The following is a 15503-nucleotide window of genomic DNA, read 5'->3' on the forward strand; positions in this document are numbered from 1 at the left end:
TTACTCCACATGTCCTTGAATGTCTGTTCATTTTTCTTCCATTTTTTTCTCTTTGTTCTCCAGGTTAGATACTTTCTATTGACATAACTTCAAGGTTGTGACCCTCTGTCATCTCCAATCCAGACAATGACATATTTTTAAATATCAGAAATTACATTTTTCTTTTATAGAATTTCCATTTTTAAGATAATTTCTATTTTTAGTTTTACAGACAGCAAACATATTTTACTTCATGTCCTTGAGGATGCTTAAAATCCTTGCTGGTTATTCTAACATCTGCATCATCTAAGAGTTGACCTCTTTTGAGTATCATTTTTATTGAGTGGGTTACACTTTCCTGGATCTTTAAAGAAGGAGTCATTTTTCATTGTATCCTGGACATTGTGAATTTTATGTTGTGGAGATGTTGGATTCTGTCATATTGCTCTGAAGATCTTTGGTTTGTATTTGTTTGCTTGCTTTAGCAGGGAGGAAACTTGGTTGGCCTCAAATTACAAACTCTGTCTCTTGATGGCAGCTCAAACCTCACTTCTGTCCTTTTATCCTTGGCCAGTGTCTGTCCTGTGCATGGCGGGTGTAGACATCAGGCAGAGGTTTGAGCACTGTTTATGCGTGGGACTTAGGCTCGCGCTCTCTGGATGTCTTCTTTCTGGGACTCCCTCCTCACTTTCTATTGGCTGCGGTTGCCCCAAACTCTATGCTCTGGTTCTTCAAGCCTGACGAACAGAGGGTTTTCTATAGGAGTTTTAGCAGTTCTGTGAGGTGCCAACTTTGGCCCGGCCGTATGTTAAAAGTCATGCAATGGAAGCTCATTGTGTGCCATTCACTGTCTCCAAGTGTGGGCGTCTCTCCACAATCTGTCTGTTCTTATTTATTCTCCAGTGCCTTCAAGTTGTTAGGTGTTTTTCCTGTTTTGTTTTGCTTTTGTTTGTGTTGATTTTTGTTTTGTCCCTAGTTCATAGTTGCTGTCTGTGGGAAGGCCAAGTCCTATAGTACTTAGTCAGCCCTATTGGAAGTAGAACACTCAGATCTATCTTTTTACATAAATAACACATGATAGATGTGTTTAAAGACCTCTTTGTTCCTCTCCATTATGAAGAATTTGGCATGTCTCCTTCAAATCCATTAAGACATTCTTTTTTGTACTTAGATTTGTATCCATGAACAGTATATCGGATTGCTTCAAGGGTTTTAAAATTTTACACAGGTGGTAACACACTGTATCAGTCTGCAAATTTCCCCCCTCAGTGCAATGTTTTTGAGGTCTATCTGTGTTGGTAAACACAGATCTAGGACACTCTTCAGTTGTAGAGATGGAGCCCCATTATTTGTCAATTTGTCTACTGCGGAACATTTTTAGGTTGAAGCTATTTGTTCCGACAGCACTGCAGTAACACTCTTGTACCTTCCTTCTTGGTTATTTACTTAGATGTGCAATTGCTCGGCCAGCTTTGACCTCACCAACTTGCCCAGTGGCTCTCCAAAGCAGTGTACCCCTTACATCCCCACCTGCAGTCTACAAGCGTGCCCAATATGCCCTCAAAATATTAACACTGGTCATCTATGCGTGGGAAATTTCCAGGTGATCTTAACTTTCTCTTCGACCCTTTCCATAACTGAATTTTCTTCTCCAAGCAGTTACTATTTAAAAAAAGGTAAAGCCGTTATTATCAAAACGCCAGCGGGACTTGTGCTTCCTCTTCTGCCACCTGCCGTCCCGGTGAAGGACACAACCCTCGGTGGCCCACCCATCTCAAGCCAGGAAACCAGGAGATGCCCGTCACTCTCTCCTCTCCCCCATCGGTCGTTTTGTCCCTGTGTATACCCTAAAAATACTGGTTTAGGTCATGAATCTTTTATTTGTGCACCTGTTTGCTTGTTTTTGCCCCGACTATTCAGCAAGTCATCTTCTCATCTCTTTTGACTGCGAGACTCGAACAGGGAATTGCACAGTAGACAATGCCTTCCCTGTTTCATCTGAGAAAAAGCCAGAACGTTCCCAGGTTCCACAGCTGTAGCCAGAGTGTGAAACGGAAAGCAAGTGGGCCTCTGCCTTTGAACTCCGTGCCCCTCCCTGCTGGGTTAATGCCTCTCCTTCGGTCACATGGGCGTGAATCTGAGCTGTTCCCGAAGTGGGGTGCCCTGTTTAAAATCAGCAGCCTGGCTCTCTTCAGGGGGGGGCTTGACGACATGGTTTGCTACAGACTTTTCTTCTGAGCAGAATTCAATAATTCATCGTGGATGTCAGCTACAAGTTCTGGGCGGCCTGCCTAATCTCTGGAGTCACTTAAAATCTCCATCGTTTCTGCAAAAGTGAATGTTTGGACATTTTATTCCGCACGTCCTGTCAATAGAGACACCCTGGCGTCCTCATTTCAGAGCCACATTTCATTGTTTTAAGCTAAAATGCGCCGTGTGTATTTCCAACACATTATCCCCGTAATCGCTTTCTTTTGCCGTGGAAATGATCGGGGAAATTGTGCTTTGATACGTGGGAAGGTGACAAGGCCACGCAGAGCTGAAGCTCGGATTCCACAATTACCGTTTGTAAAGGGAAACTGTTATCAAAGAAGCCACGGGAACACATCTCGGGGCCACTTCTCCGAGTCAGAAAATTTGAAACATGTATTTCTCAAACGCACATTTTGCTGTAAACCTCTCTGCATAATGCATGAGATTTGATTTAATGTCATTGTTAATTCTGGGGCTCACAGTGGTGTGCTCTTAAGGGGGCCATTATTTTTATTTCAGATTGTTTTTTCTTTTTCCTGGCAACAGAACTCCGAGGCTGTCTCGGGGTTGTTGTGGATTGTGCGAACGGGGGACACCTTCCCGGGGTGGAGGGTGCGGGGGGTGCAGGTGCCAGGCGCGGTTATCCAAGGCTGCGGCTGGGGAAACAGGCGGCCCGCTGGCCTCGGGCTCCGAACCGCTCCTCCCTGGGGGAGTCTGCTCCGGCCTGGTCTGGGGCTCCCTCTGCCTGGCTGCAGTTGGACAGGTCTGGAGAATTGTGTTATTAAAAAAAAAAAAAAAAAAAAAGTAAGAAAAGAAAAACGTAGAACAGAAGGAAAGAAAGAAAAGGAAAAGGCTTTGCAGCAGAACGGGAAATAAATGAATCAATAATTGCTTTGCAGGATGCCCAAGAGGATCATTTTAGCCTGGGCACACCTGGAGTGACAGCAAGCTAGAGAGAACAGGAAGACAGATAAAAAGGACAAGCAAGGGGGTGGGGAAAAGAGAGCTGGGGAAAGAGAGGGCAGGTGCAGAGGGGCTGGGCAAGAGTGCAGTGGGGGGAGGGGAGCAGAGAGGACAGAAGGGAGCAGGGGGGTGTGGAGGTGACGCTTGGACCCCGGACCCCGAAGGCTCCTCCGAGTGCCCAGGGATCAGGGCCAGGCACCATGGCCGTAACCGCCTGAGCTTGGGGATCAGGGAGTCCCAGGCTGTGGATGCCCAGCTCCGGAAGGGCTGGGACGGGGCGGGGGGTGCTCCAACAGCCACCCCTTGCAGGAGGTTGCCTGGGGCTCCGGGGACAGTCCATACCCTTTGCTGAGTCTCGTTGCAGCGACCCTTTGTGGCTGGTGGAGGGCAAGGGACGCTTACACAAGGGCGCCAACAGCTGCCTGGGGAGGGGAACCTATTTTGAACTTGAAGTTCTGATAGTTCGGGTACAACCAGGGAGTTCTGTGTGCCAGTCCCGGGTGGCAGCAGCTGTCTTCCCTGCCCACCTCTCGCCATTGGCCCTTTTCAGACAGGAAACAGGCACATTGGGGTTGGGTCTTAAGAGATTTATTTTAAGGAATCGGCTCAGGTCATGCCGTGCACATCCCTCGTTGTCCAGATGGGAAGACTGAGGCCCAGTCCCCCCTGGGTGCCCCACCCTCATGGGGGGTAGGGGCTTGGGGTCCCCGCTCTGCTCGCTGTGGGGCTTCCAACAAGTTCCCTCCTTTTCGGGCCTGGGGTTCCCATGTGTAGCCAGGAATGACGACATCTGAGAGGACACAGCCCACGCTGCAGGTCCCCACAGCAGAAGGAACCGGGTCAGCCCGACCCTCCCGCTTCCCTCCCCATCCTCACCCCTGGCCCCTTGGGAAGAGAGGGGAGTGAGGCATTTGGGGCGCCGGGGAGGGGCAGCCGGCATGGTCAGCCCAGCACATTGTCCTCGGGAGCTGGCTGTCCGCAGGACATGTGATTCCAGTCTGTGCCTGGCCCCTGAGCACCCCAGCGGGGGGTCTAAATCAGGGGGACCTGAAGGCCAGCCCCCCGGGCCCCAGACTTGAGGCTGATCTCGCTCAGCCTCGGGAAGACATTCAGCCTCCATCTGAGTGACTCCTGCGCCGGCCTCGCTCTCAGTTGGTTCTGAGCTCGGGCAGGGAAGGGCCCTCGAGCCCCCACCCATACCCACCCCGCACGATGCCGTGGGGCTTAGAAGACTTGTGGGAAAGGCCATTTTGCACCTAGGGGCTCAGTGACGGTGGTGGTTGTCTCCTCACCAGCCAGGGGCCCTGCCCTGCCTCCATCAGCAGGAAGGGCTCAGCTCAGCCCCCCACAGTGACCTCCCTGATGTCGTGGTGGTCCTCTCGCCCAGGAGGACGAGTTCAGCCAGCAGCGGGAGCTCCATCAGATGCTCCAAACCCTCCCAGCATCTGCATGACCCAGCTGCACCTCCTGTGCTCCAGAAACAGCTTCCAGGACGTTCCAAAGGCTCGTCCCTAGCAGTGGCCGGACCTTGGGGACCCTGAGCTTCCCGGGAGGGAACTAGAGCAGGAGAGGGGCTGGGGGGGGGCGGGGTGCGGAGAGCACAGGCCCCCGTGCTCTCGGCCCTGAGCCGCCCTCAAGTCTTATGTGCCCCCCGTTCACTGAGTCAACCAGGGACCCTGAGTCAGGTGCTGGGCAGTGCCACAGCGACACACAGGTCGGGCTGCACGGCATCAGGTGAGCAGGAAAGAGGAGGGAGGAGGGGAGCAAGGAGGTCCCACCCGCCCAGCCCCAGAAAGGAGCCCCAGGTGTGTGTTTGCACCAAACGGGCGCTGGGGGGCACTGCATGGCCGGGGGTCAGCACCCCGCCCCAGGGTTGGCGGGCCGACAGCCGTGTATTGCAGCAGACATCGGGGACTTGTTCCGGGGGGCCCCCCTCCCCACTCCCCTGCCTCCCCTCCCTCCCTCAGGGCCAGACCCTGGCAGAGCTTCACCCCCAGCAGAGGATTGAGGCACATGACTCGGTCTAAGCCAATTAGTGCAATCAAGGCCTCGGTGATTGGTCCGGGTGCACACGTGACCTGAGCTTGTCCAATAAGGGTGAATCTGGGGACTTTTTCCTGGGAATGAGCCACAGAGGTTTCCTCGCCCTTCACTGTGTTTGAGGCTGGGGTCCTTCTTGCACCCTGAGGTTGCAGAGCCACAAAGGCCCCCGAGCCTGCTGGTGGGTGAATGCTTGGTGGCCCCACCTCTTCCCCACCCTGTAGCCACACCGTTGCCAAACATCTCTGCAGTGCCCACCTGCTCTGATGCTGGGCATGGCCGTGTGACCAGCTTTGGCAAATGGGATCTGAGCATGTACCACACTTGAAAACTGTCCCGTTTGGCCTTTTAAAAGGATCTGAGACCCCTGCAGGAGAGCTCAGTTTTCTCACCTGCACCCCACCAACCAGACATTAGAGCACGACAACACCAACAAAACCACCCAGCTGACCGAACTCACGGGCAACATTAAACAGCTGTTGTTTTAAGCTCCTGGGCTTGGGAGGTTTGTTATACGGCATTACCATAGCTGTAGGTGACTGATACAAGCCCCTAGCCATTGCAATCCCATTTGCAGTTAAGCCATATTGGGTTGTGATTTAAAATAAGCCTAACAGATATTGGTTCCCAGTCCACAGCTCAAGAGCAATGGAGAAGGGCCAAAGAATCAGAACCAGAGAAATTCCACTAATAGGTTCTGAGTTTGTTTAGTGCCTGCTTATTTCCACACAAGACACATTTACAAAACATACAGTGAGTGCACGGACGACAGACTTCAGCGTGACATTTCCCGACCCTAGAGGTGTCTCCCAGCTGCTGCCAGGGGACGTGGGGGCACAGCAGGTGTGACGAGGCCTGTGGCATGTCCATCTCCAGAGCAGCCTCCGGCCAAGGGGCCGCCCTGCACCCCTACTTCGGCAGTGCTGGGGGCGTCCTCCCTGGGGGCCAACTGGGTGCTGAAGATCTGCTCGTAGTACTCGATGAGCAGTTCAGTGAACAGGTTCAGGGGCACGAGGGTGCTCAGGGAGGACGCACCCTGGGATGGCCAGATCAAATTCAGCCCAAAGACACAGGCCAGGTTAGAGCTGTTCATTTTGTTAAAAATGCTCTCCCGGGACACCTGGAAGAGAACACACGGGATGTAAAGGTCACCTGAGAGCACTAGTGACTGGAAGGTCCTCCTGAATCGAGGAGGGGGGCACTGGGCCGAGAGCCACCTGCCAGCTCCTGCTCCAGGCCTCGGTCTCCCCATCTGTAAATGGAAGAAATGGACTTGATGCCCTCTAAGGGGGCCCCTCTGGCTCCAACCTTCTAGGATTTGCCTTCTGGGATCTCCCCAGCACCCCACTGTCTCGTCTTTTACCTTGGAGGACTTTGGGGGGGGTCCACTTACGGTGGGGGGTGAGGGGGGCCCAGCACTGCAGTCAAGGCATGGTTTGGGCATAGCCCCCTCCCGGCTCCCAGCTGCTCTGAGCCCCCGTGCTCTCACACACTGAGGAAAGAGGACAGAAACTCACGCAGCACTCCCTACAAACCCAGATTCCCTGACAATCAGCCGAGGTTGGCGTGTGTGTCGGTCACGGCAGGGCAGGGCGGGGCAGGGAGACCTGGGGCCTCGTGTGCAGGAGGAGCAGCCCCTGCCCCGCCGTCTCGCCCCGGGCACCCCCCGCCCCCCACTGCCGTCCACCGTCACGGGCACGGAGGAAAGTCCGTAGGCTGTGAGGTGCCGTGTGCGTGGAAGTGCTAGAACCCTCTTCACCAGCCAAAAGCTCACGGTTGGCTCTAGGGTGGGGACTTGAACCTGGGCTGTTTGCCTTCGGACCCTGGTCATGACCTCTGACCTATCTATAAATGGCAACACCCCAAGAGTAGCCACACCCCCTCTGATGACAGGTGGCCTATGTGAAACAGCTTAGCAAAGGGTGAAATTCTGTCTGCATGGGAACACTTGTTTCTCTGCTTGCCCTTGAAAAGTACCTTAATCTTTCAGACCCCAGACCCCCAGGGGGCACGTGGGAGGGGACAGGTGCGAGTCCCCCACCCCACCCCCCCCAGGTAGGCTGTGACCTTGTATCCTAAAAGGCAGACACCAAAGGCAAAGCAACCTTCTTGTGGCCCGGAGCTGGGAAGGGTGGGGCGGCCCCTGGGGTGCGGCTGAGCCTGAAGAGGAAACCAGGACAGTGCTGGGGAGAATGAGGGGGTGACCCCGAAATCCAAAACCGCTGCCAAGCATCTGACTCGCAAGTGTCTTAAGGGGCTCTCCCCAGCGTGAAGGGGGCCACACTAGGCCCTCCCCGCTCCTTGCCTGGTGGCATCCTCACAGCCACTTGGGGGCCGGAGTTATAATCCCACTCTACAGAAGAGAAAACCGAGGCTCAGGGAGGTCGGCCACCTGCCCGAAGCCACACAGCTTGTGTGGGGCAGAGAGGGGCCTGAACCCAGGTGCACCCTGTTTGTTCTCACTGTTCTAGAAGGTTGTCATCCAGTCTCTAGACTGGACACACCGACTCGCCAACCCCACAGGCGTATAAAGCAGCCAGCGTCGGGCTGACCCGCAGCAGGGACTCCATACGTGTCTCACCGGGGTCCCCTGCACAGCTGGAGGGAGGTGGGGGCGGCTCAGAAGGGGCTGGAAGCTGGGTGGTCTCTGCCCCAACAGCCGGGGCCAGCCTCCCCCAGGGACCCACCACCGTCCCCACTTCCCAGACTCCACGGCTCAGGCCACTGCCCATCCCGTCTGCCCGGACACCCCGCACGACCCTCTCACTGGTCATCGCAACCTCAGGCCACACACCATGGAGCAGGGTTCTCGCAGGAGCCCCCCGAAGACCCTGGACAAACTCTAACTGCATGATGTGAGATGCTCAGGGGCCTGTCCCAAGGCTGGCAGCCCCCACAGTCAGGCACGGCCCCCTTCACCCCTGGACCCCACACAGTGCCTGGCAAGGGGCCCGGAGAGGTGAGGCACCCTGGGAACACTTCTATCAGGGAGATTGTGGGTTTGGGGGTTGGGGTGCAGGACTGGAAAGGGGCACAGGAGTGGGTGTGGGGAGGGGTGCATGGGAGTGGGCGGGGGTGCAGGATGCCTCAGGATTTCTTGAGGTTCTCCCTGCATTGACCTTGGGGTCCTCTTTCCTTTCTGCCTCACATCAGCAGGAGAGGGGCTTTGCTCCAACACCCCGGCCCCACCCAGGGGGAGGGCTAAGCCTGGAGCCCAGCAGAAGTGCCCTTGCTCTGTGTAGAGGGGGAGTGGGGTACCCCGGGAGATACATCCATGTGAAACCTGGGAGCGTGACCTCATTTGGAAAAGGGTTTTTGCAGATGTGATTAAGTTAAGGATCTCGAGATGAGACCACTCTGGGTCATCTGGGGGGCCCCGAACCCAGTGACCAGCGTCCCAGTGGGAAGAGGAGGGGAGATCTGAGACAGACACGCAGAGGAGAGGTGAAGTGGGGACAGTGGGCGACGAGCCAGGGGACCCCTGGGTCCCCCAGAGCCCGGGAGAGAATAAATGTCTGTGGTCTCCAGCCTGTTTGGGGTGCTTTAATACGGCTGCCCCAGAAACCCATCCACCTGCGGACATATCCCTTTCCCAGGATTCACCAGCAAGGAGCCCGCCCCCTCTGTGCCCCCCAGCGACCCGACTGTGCGGGGACCCCAGAGGGCTGGTGCAGGGGCGGGCACGGAGGAGGCAGTCGGGGAAGGAGGGGCGACCCCGTGCGGCAGGGGCCCTCTCTCGAGCCGCCCACTCACCGCATGCAGGAAGCCCACCAGGTAGCTGAGGACGGCGTAGTTGTGCGTGGGGAGGCCGCACAGGATCTGGCGGCAGCGGGTCACGCGCAGGCTGCTCTCCACACCTGCAACGGCACGGGGTTCCTTCCTGAGCCGGCGGAGGGGGCCCCCGCTAGGAGCCCCACTGAAGTCCCAGCCCTTGGCAAGGCCCCTCAGCAGTGGCCCTTGCTTCCCAGATGGCGTTGCAGCCAAATCCTTTATCAACTGGAGCAGTCCCGCCGCAGGCTCACCCTGTCTGGGCTGGGCCAAAAGCGGCCCCTCACCTGATATTGTCAATAAAGCTTTATTGGGACACAAGCACACCCATGCCTCCTGTATCCCTGTGGATCTCCTGCACGGCAAGAGCAGAGTTGCGTAGCTGCACAAGGGACCGGATGGCTGGCAAGGCCTGGCACACTTGCTATTTAGCCCTTTCCGGAACAAATCTGCTAATGGCAGCTCTAGACAAACTTCATCTGTGAGATGATGCTCAGCACCACAGACCCCCCCCCACCCTGTGTTGCTCTAGTGGGGAGGCAGCGTCCCACCTACCAGGGGCCTGGATGTCATTGCCCCAGACTCTGAGACCCCCTCCCCCCAGACCCCCCAGTAATCGCATCCTCCATCTGACCTCTGAGCTTCAAACCAAAACCCAGCAGCCAAGGAGAATTCATCAAGCTTGTTCTGTAGACGCAGATGCACACGCACAGACACACAGACACACAGACATGCAGATGCAGATATGCAGATGTGCAGACACAGTGCTGGGCAGGAGGGGTGTCACCCTCATTCCCTGGGGCTCCAGCCCCTCCCACCCTCAGCCTGAAGCTTAGTTCCTCACCCAGCTCAGAACCGATTCCTTCACCAAGCGACACTGGAAGGGTGTCAAAAGGGCTGGAATAAATGTCATCAAACTTTGCAAACTCCAGAATCAGATAACAGATTTTCTCAAGCTGACTGTGCTGTATAATTTACAGGGATCCCAGAGGTTAATTTGTTTTCTTTGCAAGTGTTAAAAAGAGTTACATTTGTGTGTACCCACAGGTTCATTCACCCAGATGCAGAACAGATGGAGACCTAAAAATAGATGCCTTCTATTGTCAACCCATGTTTACATAGCAAGTATTTTTAGAAAGACATATTCCCCTATCAATACAACAAATATTGTATAACTGCTTCACAGTCTTCGAGGCATTTCCAGAGAGGGGGAGTAGTTTTGAGCCCGGCAGCCCCCCACCCACTGCCCAGTGCCCAGCTGAGCCTGGCAGGGCCCCCAGCCCCAGCCTGACCTCCCCTCCCAGCAGTCAACGTGTCACTGCAGGCAGCAGAGAGCTCCTCCTTCTCTCCCAGCTGCAAAAGCAGACAGCTGCCCTGCCACCCAGCCAGCCCCTGCCCACTTCCTGACACCCCTCCCCTCCTTCATGAGCCGCCACACACCCTGGGGCCGGGGAGCTGGAGGAAGGTCCCTGGAATCAGGCCTGAGATGACTAAATTTAGCAAAAGCACGGCAGGGAAAACATCAGAAGACGCTGAATGTTCCTCCTTGGGAACCGATGCCCTGGCTGCTGGCTGAGGAACGTCTATGCAGATGTTGGGAAATGTGCACACGGGTGCACGCACACACACACACACGCACATGCACACACACACATGCAGACACACACAGGCAAACCTCTGTGATTCCTGGTGTTCACGTACTGTGAGGGTGTAGACCATGGACCCTGGGCCACCCCCTGGGTTCACATCCGGCCGTGTGATGGGGCGGCCGCGAGCGTCCCGCTGCTGCCCCGTAAGACAAGAGGAAAGACAGCGCCCGCCTGCGGGGCCAGCGGGCAGGTCGGAGAGACCGTGCGTGTCCGGGGCCGCGGGAGCCCCGGGAAGCCCTCAGTGAGACGGAGCTCCCGCAGAACCCGGCGGCAACACGGTGCTCTGCTGTGGGAAACTTTGAAACCAAATCCCTTTTTGTTTGTGAGTTTTAATGAATCCTGTCCCCTGGTGTCTTTGCCTCTGTTTCTTCATCTGTGAAAAGGGGATAATAAAATCCTCCCTGGCTGGGAAGGGCCCCGGAGCCCTGGGGCGAGTCCCAGCGCCCGAGCTGGCCCCGTCCCCGGCCACAGCTGGCTGATCCAGCGCGGACACTGGACCCAGGCCGGACCTGGGACTTTTTCTGCAATGAGGGCAGAAGGGAGAGCTGGGGACCCTCTTAGCACCACTGCCGGGGAAGCACAAAACACTAGGCGTCGTGGTGGCAGCAACTGCGCTTTTCACTGGGGCTGGACCTGGCTATGAGGCCCACCGGCCCGGACTCTGAGCCCGCAGCCAGTGGCCAGAGAAGCCAGGCTGTGGGGCCCCCGCGGTGGGGGCAGCAGCTGTGGGCCAGGGCGATGCCCAATGTCCAGCACAGCGTGGCTGGCCATGTGCGTGACACCAACTCCCCAGTGCCCCTAAGGGGCCCAGGGGCCCTGCCCCCAGTCTGGCTCTTGGTCAAGTCCTTGGGTGCCTGGGAGCCTGTCAACTGGGTCCCGCTCTGCTCACTTTGGGAACAATTTCCGTGAAGACCTAGAGGGACCTGGGACTTAGCAGGCGAGACCAGGTTCAAGTCCTGACTCCTCCACTTACTGGCAGGTGCCTTCGGGCAGTTTGCCCAAGCTCTGAGCCTCAGTTTCCTCGTGTGGAAAATGGGGACTGTGATCCCTTGCTCACAACCCTAAGCAAGGGCAGGCGTGAGGTTGGCAGTGGTGACGGTGGAGACCCCAGGGCAGCACCAGCAGGGTGACGACGTTCATGTCTCCAGTTCTGCACACACACACACACACACTCACACTCAGGTGCACAGTAAAACAGTCATGTACTCACACACATTTCCATGCATGTTTACGCTCACATGCACACCCACAAACACGTACTCACACACATAGCCACACACAGCCACACACTCATACACTAACACACATGCTCACATGTGCACACACTCAAATACACGCATTCACATGATCTCACACAAAGCACATACTCCTATGCAGACTCACACTCACACCCAGGCTCACACTCGTGTACACTCACACACATGTACTCACGCTCACACGCATAGCCACACTTGCATGAATACTCACACACACACAGCCACACACATGTGCACACACACACACACCAGTTGTGCGCCCGCGTCTTCTAGCAGCACACTAACCGCCCCCCCACTAAGCCTTGCACAGTTGCTGGTGAGCACGCCACGTGCTTGACAAACACAGCCACTGCCGAATGACACACAATCCCCCACTGTGAAAGCTGCTGCTGGCTTTTTCTTAAAAGCCATGATTTCGTGAAAGTAAGTTATGCTTGGGTAAGGTGAACAGACAAGGAGTTTCCCTGAAATTAAGATTCCTAAGTAAAAATCAAGCAAGCTTGGAGGCTGCCATCTTGTTGCTCGGCCCCTCGGCTCTTTCCAACCCAACCCCGTCTTCCTAGGAGTCGGAGTCCCTGGAGGAGCTCGCTGTCATCTCTCTGAGAAATGGTCTCCACTAGTGAAAGGGCAGAGCTAACGGGAGCTGTGCCAAGGTCTGATGCCCATTTAATCCTCACAGCAACCCACTTTTACATAGCTGAGGAAAGAGAGCTCAGAGAGGTGAAGTGACTTGCCCAAGGTCACCCAGCTAGCAAACAGCACAGCCAGGACTCGAACCCAGATTTGTTTGGCCCTGAGCCGGTGCCCTTGACCTCCCTGTGATACATGAGGTGGTCTGAGCTGCGGTTTACTTCCTCCCTGGTCACCAGGGGCCACCTGGAAAGCCTGTTCCCTGAAGGGCACCGCTTCAAAAGGAAGCACACACCCCTGGGTCGGATCGCCAGATAAAACGGAGGACGCCCAATCCTCCTTGAATTTCAGAAAAACAATGAATATTTTTTAGCACAAATATGTCCCATGCAGTATTTGGGACATAGTTACACTACAACAGGATTCTCCATTAATCTGAAATTCAACTGGGCGTCCTGTGTCTTCTCTTGCTAAATCCAGCAACCCAGTGCCCGAGCCACATTTCAGGCAGAGCCCTCCTCTTGGGTCACGTCCCCGTTCTCATCGCCAGCAACGACGGGAACCTTAGAACTCGTGGAGCCTTTTAAAATTATCAGTGGGCAAAATTAAATCAAAAACTTCCCTGAATGTTGACCAGCAGGGGACCAGTCAAGGAAAGTGCTGAATTACAAAATAGCTGCTCTATTTTGCTCAAAACGGTGGGTGAGTGAGGAACGGTTATGGAAAGAAAAGCGAACCTGGAATGAAGGCAGGGTCGGTGTGGGGAAGGGGCAGCGGGTGTTGGCGGCAGAATCCGTTTATTCCATAGCTCCCTACCCTCCCCTACCGCTTAGTTTGTTGTACCACGTGCACATTCATAGCTGGACTATTCAAAAATAGCCTGAAGGTGGAGAGACCTGAATGTCCACTAACAGGTGAGTGGATAACCAGAGAGGTACGTCCAGGCAATGGGGCATTATTTGGGCACTAAAAGGAATGAAGTACTGATTCGTGCTACAACACGGATGGACCCTGACTCCATCCTGCCAACAGTGTGTGATTCCACTCACACGGGAGTCCAGAAGGGAAGCCACAGAAATGGAGCAGATTAGTGGCTGCCAGGGGCTGGGGAAGGCGGAGGTGGGGGCAACTACTAAAGGGTAGGGGGTTTCTTTCTGAGGCGATGAAAATTATTCTAAAATTGACTGTGGTGATGGTTGCACATATCTGTGAATACACTAAACACCACTGGAGTGTCCACTTTAAATGGATGAATTGTAGGTATGTGAATCAGATCTTAGCAAGGCGATTATTAATAAAACAAAACACCACCGTGTGCACCTCATGATCGAAATGTCCCCATCTCAGCTGTGGCCTGGAGCCAGGCAGTTCTCAGGGAAGGATTGCCAAGCAAATGCAGGTAAACATCCTCAAGGGGCAGCAGGTAAATGTCCCCAGGTGGCAGCGCTGGGACCCTGTAAAACTGAGGGACAATGACATGAACTGTGCTTATTGGGGGTGTCGTGAGCCAGGCTCTGTGCCAAGAGCACACGGCTGCTCTTGCCCTGTGCTCCCAGGAGGCCTGAGTGTGGCCTCTGACCGGGGGGGCTGGGGCTCGGAGATGAAGGACATGCCCAAGGCCACACAGGTCCCAGCTGGTTTTGAGCCTCCCCTGTCAGTTCCTGCGCCTTCACTCACTTCCTCCCAAACAGTGCTCCTGTCCTCAGCTGCATGTGTCAGGGCCCCAGTCTCCTCGCACACCGGCTCTGGCGGGAAACCCTCCCATGTCCCCAGGAGGGACACTTCGCAGTGACATGGGAGACTGTCATTCTGCTGTCACAGGAATCCCAGTTTCGTGGCCAGGCAGGTGGACTGGCACATGGAGGGAGGCCTCAGCCAGTGGGGGGCATGTTTGCTACCACATCTGCTGGCCTGGCACCACGTCTGCCACATCTTCCCACCTGGCATGTCTGCCACCACGTCTGCCACCATGTCTGCCACCATATCTGCCTGCCTGGTGCCTCACCTGCTACATCTGCTTGTCTGGCATCACATCTGCGACGTCTGCCCACCTGGAGCCACACCTTCCCACTGACATCACATCTGCCAACACGTCTTCCCTCCTGGCACCTTGTCTGCCCACTTGGCACCATGTCTGCCACCACATCTAATTGCCTGGCACCACAGCTTGGTGCAGCTCTGTCCTTCCCAAATTATCACCCTATCCACAGGGCCTCTCGGGGAACGTGGGGCAGGAGGGGAAAGGTCCTGTGACCCTGCAAAGGGGCTTACCCCTCTGGGTCCCTGATCTGGTTGGAGGCTACATGGATTCAGCAAAGCCTGTAATGAGCGTCACACAACCTGACTCAACCGGCTTTCATCCCTGGAAAAACAAGCCATCACATCAGAGCACCTGGAGTGTGGGCTCTGGGAGAGACTGTCAGCGGCTCGGCCATGTCACTCCCCCTCTGCATCTCAGCCTTGTCTGCAGGCCCCTTTCCTCATGGTGACAAGACGGCTGCCCTGGTTCCAGGCATCATGACATCCAGTAGAAGGAAAGGGGACCAGCTCTCCCTTGCCCGTCTCTTCTTAAGCACAGAGGCCCCCCTTGGGGTTCTCAGTTGCCTTCTTGGGCATCTCACAGGTAGAATGGGGCACGGGCCTGGTCCTCAACCAGCCACTGTGGAGTGGAACAAGATTGCGACAGCCAGTTCAGGGCCACCAGCATTTACTCCCAAGTTGTGCTCGAGAGACAGATAGTGGAATAAACTCAGGATTCGGTCAGTTTGGAAGCTAACACCGTGTTACCTGTCAGAGGAGAAAACAATACACAGTGGATGTGGGCAGCTGCCCCCGACCCAGGGAGGGGCAGCAGGGAGGAAACATTACTGGGAGAGCCGAGATTTGTCTCTAAAATGTTGTAACATAGCTGTTTTGGAAGTAACCTGGAAAGAGCCTTTCCCCCTCGAATTGCAGAGCTCCAAGA

The 15503-nt window shown here is 55.4% G+C and overlaps 1 protein-coding gene across 5 annotated transcripts in view; it reads right to left on the minus strand.

The window, feature by feature from the left end:
- Nucleotides 1-5926: 5926 nt before the first annotated feature.
- The window catches only part of ARHGAP8 (Rho GTPase activating protein 8), a 91628-nt gene continuing 82051 nt past the window's right edge, over nt 5927-15503 (minus strand). For all 5 annotated transcript variants that reach the window (XM_037845038.1, XM_037845039.1, XM_037845040.1 and 2 more), the window contains exons 12-13: nt 8989-9092; nt 5927-6355 (exon numbers count right to left, since the gene is read on the minus strand). In XM_037845038.1, coding sequence (XP_037700966.1) covers nt 6032-6355; nt 8989-9092 — 428 coding nt within the window. In that variant the 3' untranslated portion in view covers nt 5927-6031. The remainder of the gene's footprint in view (nt 6356-8988; nt 9093-15503) is intronic.

This window comes from Choloepus didactylus, chromosome 8, assembly GCF_015220235.1.
Source record: "Choloepus didactylus isolate mChoDid1 chromosome 8, mChoDid1.pri, whole genome shotgun sequence".
In the NCBI taxonomy this organism is placed as follows: Eukaryota; Metazoa; Chordata; class Mammalia; order Pilosa; family Megalonychidae; genus Choloepus; species Choloepus didactylus.